The sequence below is a fragment of the Gopherus evgoodei genome, chromosome 11 (assembly GCF_007399415.2).
Source record: "Gopherus evgoodei ecotype Sinaloan lineage chromosome 11, rGopEvg1_v1.p, whole genome shotgun sequence".
In the NCBI taxonomy this organism is placed as follows: Eukaryota; Metazoa; Chordata; order Testudines; family Testudinidae; genus Gopherus; species Gopherus evgoodei.
The window spans coordinates 37830994-37838086 of record NC_044332.1 but is presented as its reverse complement, the minus strand read 5'-3'; the positions used below and the strand labels follow the sequence as shown (position 1 = coordinate 37838086).

Genomic DNA, 7093 nt, shown 5'->3' with positions numbered 1-7093 from the left:
AAGAAAATGAAGTTCCGTAGGTTCATAGCTCCCTATCAAATTAGTAACTTAGTCCTGAGAAATCCTGGAGCATCGTGCAAACGAAGCTTTGCCATGTTGTGCTGGGAACTCAGAGTGGGAAGAGACACAGAAGCCATTTTAGCTACACAGTCATCATTTTTAGTAAATAGTTGTTGCAGCAAAATTTAAAAGGCTTGAAAGTCTTCCACAAGGAAGGAAATTATGTGTTATGTGCTTTGCGTTGTATCTGGTGGGATCTTTAGTGAGTATATCTGATGAGACAAATCAGATTGTTGCGTTAATGGTGATATGCAAGCGAGGCACCCTGGAAAAAATAGATTGAACTTCAAGTTGTCTGAATGGCTTTGGACATAGTCCCTTTGGAAAATATTATGCTCAGATTGGGAGCTGCTTTGACGACCCTTGTATCATATGGACACGTCTGAAGATTTTTTTTGGGGGGGAGGAAGGGAATCGGAATAAAAGATTCCATACCTCTACCTCCCTCTTTCTACAGCTAAAAGCGAAGTGCGCATAGTAGGTGTCTGTCATTGCGGATACCCGTGCTACCACGCAGTGCAAATGTTTTATACTCCATCGGGTTATACTGAGCCCCTTTTCTGGGTTCAGCGGCGATAACCAAGTTAAGATTCTGGGTTTCTTTCTTTCCTTTTTGTTTGTTTTCTTTATTCTTTCAGTCCGCTTCCACACCTGTAGGGGCTTTGCATTGTGTGAGATTTTAAGTCATCTGTGGCCTGAATGTTTGCAGACAGTATTCTGAAAATGCTTGGCTTTCAAGGGGTTTTTTTTTTTTCACAAAATCGATTCTATGTGGCATAAAGGCACGGTTGTTTTTTTTTATTTGGAGACGAGCATGCCCTGTGGCTAAACTGGACATTTTGTACAGGGGAGGAACAAAAGATTCCTCTAGATATTTGGTAAATGCCCTCGGAATGAATAATTGTCTTGGTGCAGGGTTATTTCTGAAGCTTATTAATTAATTAAATAATTTTGTTTTCATACTACGTGGCCCATTTTTGTGCTCATTTTAGGTATAATATTTAAAAAAAATAAGATGGGCTAATGCTTATTATGTGGCTGTGCGTTAATTACCAAAACTCCCAACTATGAAATGAAAATGAACATTGGTTGGAGTTCATGCTATCCGGTCACTTTGTCTGATATTCCGCTTTCCAAACAAATCATGGCTGTTGGGTTTCTTTTCCTCCAAAGATATGATGTTGTATCATAATCTCTCCATAATTCCAAATGAACCCCGAAAGAGACTTTCTTTAACAAAATAGCCTAATAGTAATATGCTATTTGCATATTTCTCTTTTCAGTCTCTCACACACACCCTCAGACAAGCACACAGGGCTAGTACTTAGGGAAAGGAAAAATAAGGTTACTGAGTCTCATATTTTGAATTTTGTAACAGATTTTTATGCCAACTATGGATTTCTAGATCTGAGTTAGCAAATCTACTAGAATATGTAAATAGGGTCTTAGCTTTCGTAAATTTACTATCATCAGCTAATCACCAGTGTAAGTAGCAACACGCAAATATTTTCGATGCTAAATTGTCATATTACAGTGTCGAGGTCTCTGATTTGAAGCTCACACCCAGATAGCTAGGGATGACCTTTCCCAGTAGAATTATCTGTGCCTATTTCCCTAAATATGTGTAGAAACATGCCTAGACAGAGGGGATCGGAGGAGTTCTGTGTGCGTGCGTTTTGCTTCAGTGGTAGGGGCTGGATTTCCAGCAGTGCGTAGGAGTCGCTACACAGACTGTGCATTCTCAGGTGATTAACCTCTCTATATATTTACCCCATCTTGCCATGGCAGCAAGAAAGATAAAAATGTAACATTTGTACAAATGCTTTGCTCATCCCTCGGTGCTTGGAAGCTCTTTGGAGAGGTCTTAAGAGTCTTTCAGAAGGGCTGATATAGATATAAGGACATTTCTACATGGCGTCACGTGACATAATTACCACTAGAATCAATCAAGATGAATTGCACGTCAGCACACTGTGGGGATTTTTTCTTAGTTGATCCTGTCCAAACCCTCTTGTGCAATAGATGGATCTTGTTCGATGCACTGAAGTCTCCTGGTGGCTTGCAATCGCAAAAAGGAAGACATGACTGAGTTTGACGATTGCAGCCACAGTGCATCCAATATGTATCTACCAGGGTGCGCTTATTACGTTTCACCTTCAGATTTCTCGACGAAGCCCTCTTTTTTGTCGCAATCGTCTTCCTGTCAAATGACTTTTCCTTATTCTTCTAATTTACCTCATGTCCAACCTGTGCGAGAAGTGGCATTCAGGGAATACGGATTAGAGCGCAGCAAATGGCAGTATAGGGGCAGTTATGCTCCTTATTACTCAGCTGAGGAGGTTATGCATCGAGACTTTCTCCAGCCTGCTAACAGGAGGACGGAAATGTTATTCAAAACGGATCCTGTGTGCAGCCACCATGGACCCTCCGCCGCTGCCTCCAACTTCTACAACACGGTGGGAAGGAACGGCATTCTCCCGCAAGGATTTGACCAGTTTTATGAGACAGCCCATGGACCTCCATACCAGCAGCAAGCAGAGAACGAGGGGGAAGCGGCCAAGAGTGACTTGAAAACTCAGAATAGCACTTGTAGTAAAACACCTTCCAGCCAAGAGAAGAAAGTGACAACAGAAAACAGCGCCGGTTCCCCTTCTGGTGAGGCTGTTGCAGAGAAGAGCAACAGTTCAGGTAGGTATCACTAGTAAATTCGGGGCAACCGTAGAAGGCCAACACTTTGTCAAGCCGCATTTTATGTGCAATTTTATAAGCATCCAAAGGATTTTATATATCCTATAAGATTTCCTTTACCGTTGTAAAGCGTGTTTACGATAGGAAACCAATTTACGGGGGCTTACGCTATTTTTGGAGAAGGATATTAATTGTTATTAAATTGTTGATTTGGGAGGGGGCAGAGAGATTTCACAGCTATTTTCCAGAGCACCCTTAATTATAGATTCTAATATTTTCATTTGTTTAGGGGAGTTGTTTGAGAATCTTGGAATATGTCCAACCAATTTAAACATCTCTCTGTACTGCTAGATAGCGTCTATTTTAAGGGGAAGTTGGAAATGTCCACCTTTTGCAAAGTTACCCAGAAGAGGGGATGGGAAAGGGAGAAATCTCTCAGAATGTTTTCTTAACTGTTAGGATGCTGCTTTCTAGTAAATGGGATGTTATGAATGTGTCTTATCTATCGTTATCTGAAAGTGTTTCTTGGAACAGCATAACATCAGTTTATTCTGTCTTGAATTTCAATAGTTCCCCAGCGATCAAGGAAAAAGAGATGTCCCTATACCAAATATCAAATCAGAGAACTGGAACGTGAGTTTTTCTTCAACGTGTACATAAACAAAGAAAAAAGACTGCAGTTGTCCAGAATGCTGAACCTCACTGATCGACAAGTTAAAATCTGGTTCCAGAATCGAAGGATGAAAGAAAAGAAACTGAACAGAGATCGACTCCAATATTTCACTGGAAATCCCTTGTTTTGAAAGAAAAGAAAAGATCCCTATCTAACCTGCCATCTGAGTATACCAGGAGATTGGTTTACAGGACACATTCACCCTGCGGAAAGCAAAGTTTCATTTTCTTGTTCAACTCTGGTGCCTCCAAACAATCAATGTCCACTGGAGATATCGGGGGTTTGGCGGAAGACGTTCCTTATAAGGGAAAGCTAGAGTAAATCCAAAAGTCCATTCGCCAGTGTTTATCGCCCACGGTGGCTTTTTTTCCTTTCTTTCTTTCATGATGGAAACCAATGGACCGGCGGTGTGTATGGTAGATTTTGCTTTTCAAAAAGAGTTTTTTCCCTGTTGGTTTTGATCTAGGATAACCCTTTCCTCCCTTAAATGAATGCAGTTTATTTAAAAGATGGTAAATGTACATGGTTTGTGTGTGTGTGTGTGTGTGTGTGTGCGCGTATGTGTGTTTCTATTGTCATATAAACGCATGGGCCACTGTCTTTTACATGTGAATAAATGATTTCTAGTAAAGTTAAGGTTATATCTTCTGCTCAGTTACGGATTTCCATTTCTGAAAGATCAGAGTGTGCACCCGACTAGAGCCAAATTCAATGAAGTAACAAGGGAGGAAGTTAAGTCAAATTATTTTCAACAGAATTTAAATGTTAGTTTAAATCTCTAACTGATTCTATATAAAACCTTCACTGTTATTCCGCTCAGTTTAAGGCAGCCCAAACATGGCTGGCTGAAGACCACCACTTTTGATGGTGCCACAATTACTATAAACTATGAAAAAGGTTTATTAACTGTTCAGGCGTCTGTCGTTCGAGACAAGAATTCAAAGCTCAAATGGATGTTTACTAGCTAGGGAAGGATTGTCAGAATGGGAACCCTAAATGTTTCAAACAACAGGCAGCTGTAAACAATTGCAACTAGTTAAAAAAAAAGTGTAGCGAAAAAACCGGAATATTTTCACCGTGTTTTTTACCAAGTCGTTCTGAGTTTCCTACATTTAATCACAGGAATGTAATCAGTTTCCCAACTTAGTATAAAATAACTGGCCCTTGTCTTCATTTTGAAAGTAAAAGAATGTGGTGAAGGTCCCCTCTTCACTTCATGCGGTATGACCTGGCCAAGCTGTTTACAAAACCTTGAACTGTCTAGACAACACCATAAAAGCCGAGGTTCCAAACAGCTTAATTGGGTTATATTGTACACCTTCTGGTGGATGAAAAAGAGATTTCCGCAAAGTGCAATGAAGGAAAGGAATGAGAAAAGAATTCGGCTTTTTTGAATAGAAAAAGAATAGAAAAGTGGGTCTCATTACACTTGCAACCAAAAAACGCAAAAGTACGGAAATAAGTCCGGAAATGACCAAAAAACCTTAAAAATGATCTGATGAAATCGCAAGGTGGCATAGTTGAAAAAATAAAATTTTAAACTCTTTAGCAAGAAAAACATAAGTGTATGCCTTTGAACTTCCAAAATGTCAAGGTCATCACCTTTAACCTTTCTGAATAATTAGGCGCCTTAAGGTTCCTCTGTTATTTTCAACCACCACCCACCCACTCTCTCTCTCTTTTTCTCTGTCTCTCGATCTCCTTCTCTCACAAGCACATACACACACACACACACACACTCACACACGTTAACTGCATAGCTCTCCTTATTAGCAAATGCATCACAACGCTAAGAAAATTCCAGCGTTCATGAATACTTCCTCATAACGCTATGTTCGGACAGGTCCCTAATGGAATCCGCCATTTATGTTAAAATATCTTCAATGTTTCTTACTACTTATGTGGTGTTGAGGAAATCTAGGAAAGGCCATTCTTTCGATAACCGCTCCGAGCTAAAATACCTCATGGAGAGCAGTGGAATGTAAAAAATAACTAGGTATTTTGGAGGAAAACAATATTTCCAGAGAATTCATCTTCAAATATATATTTTAACAGGAAACATTCTGTCGAATGGAGAAACATGTAATCATAGGAAACTATTAAAATATATCATTTAACATTATCACAAAAATCTCACATCTCTTCCGAGTCTTAATCCATAGTGCAAGAATAAATTATTTGATTTTCAGATCCCTATGGTGTATTTAATAAATTATCCAAGCACACATGGTCATTTAAAATGTTAAGGCACCGCAAAGATGAGCACCAGAAACTAAATATACCGATATAATCTTTGCCGAATTTTTCAACTATATTATATTTTAATGTCTGTTTAAAAACAGAAATTAAGCCCATTGTTGAATACACCTAAAAGCACCCAGGTTGAACGGAAAGCCAAAGAGAAATAAACTCCCTTGTGCTTTGCTTCTGAATTCCACAGGAGGGCGCGCTCACGTTCTGTAATGCTTACAATCGTCCTGATGTTCAAGTCTATTTTCCTTTTAATAGTAATTGTACTACTAATAAAATATCTAATATATAAGTAACGATGAGATTTCAGGGTTTTCGAAATGAGAAAATAAAGCATCAAAAAGATTTATTAAACAAATAACCCACAACCGTGACATGCTGAAGGAATATGCCACTTGAAAAGAAAATTTTGGGTCGTAATCTTTTATAAGACATCCGAGGTTTAAAAATCCTATAATTTTAAGAGAAATATAATGATATTCAGAATTCTTTCAGCAAAGCGAAAATCTGTGCATTCTTTTTAGTGCAATCTTAACACCCAAAGAACGAAAGTTATATCAAAATATCTGTGTCTTTTCCAAAGCTTATCTGTAAGATATTTAGCAAGCCTGTTCTTAAAGAAGTGTAAACACAGCTATAACATAGTTTTAGATGTGTATGTAATTTAAACAAATGACGGGCTTTGATTCTGGATATGCCTATTTAATATACGGTAAATGACAAAACGGAAGAGTACATATTTTGAATATCGGAACATCACCTTTCCAAGGGATTGTTAAATACAATCTCTCTCCTTATAATGCTGTAGAGAGCTATTAAAATGTAACTAAAAGATTTGAAAATTAAATATAACACTATACATTTCCTGGAAAATTTCCAGTGAATTTACATGTTCCTTCCCCCCCCCCCCCCACGCACTGGTAAATAATAACACCAAAGATCAGTTTGTTTTTATCTGCTTATTTGCAAAATTCACCTAAAACTAGCTAATACATGATCTACTTGGTCAACTGTATCCTCTATTTAACAAGCCCTATCCCCGTGAAATAATTAGTTGACAGTTTATTTGTTTTTTAGAAGTTCATTGTTAACTGTTTCTTAGAAATAGCTTTGCCGTCTGTAATAAAATGACATTGTCCCATCTAAGATCATTGGAATCTTTGAGGAGAAAGGTAACGCTAATCAACAGAATCCAGAATACATAGTAAACCCTCTCGCCCCAAAAATTAATTTAGTTACTTAGCTCGAGAAGGAATAAATACAGAAGTCTTTTGTTGATAGGTTGGTTGGCTGGTTTTAAAATTAACGTACTTCTTTTGAGATCTTGCCGCTTCACTCCACCTCTTGGCTTTTATATGTTTTAGCCCTTCACAATTATACTAAGGCCATTCTCAACGAATGTAAACTTGTGATTGAAATCAT

At 38.3% G+C, this 7093-nt stretch overlaps 1 protein-coding gene across 1 annotated transcript; it reads left to right on the top strand.

Annotated features, from left to right (window-relative positions):
• Window positions 1-2141: 2141 nt before the first annotated feature.
• Window positions 2142-3551, top strand: HOXD11 (homeobox D11). The gene is made up of 2 exons (XM_030580425.1): window positions 2142-2748; window positions 3319-3551. The coding sequence occupies exons 1-2, from the start codon at window positions 2142-2144 to the stop codon at window positions 3549-3551; spliced, it is 840 nt and encodes a 279-aa protein (XP_030436285.1).
• The last annotated feature ends 3542 nt before the right edge of the window (window positions 3552-7093 follow it).

Coding starts and splice junctions, on each gene's coding strand:
- HOXD11 (XM_030580425.1), top strand. CDS start 2,142: ATGACTGAGTTTGACGATTGCAGCCACAGTGCATCCAATATGTATCTA. Junction 2,749..3,318: donor AGAGAAGAGCAACAGTTCAG/GTAGGTATCACT, acceptor GAATTTCAATAG/TTCCCCAGCGATCAAGGAAA.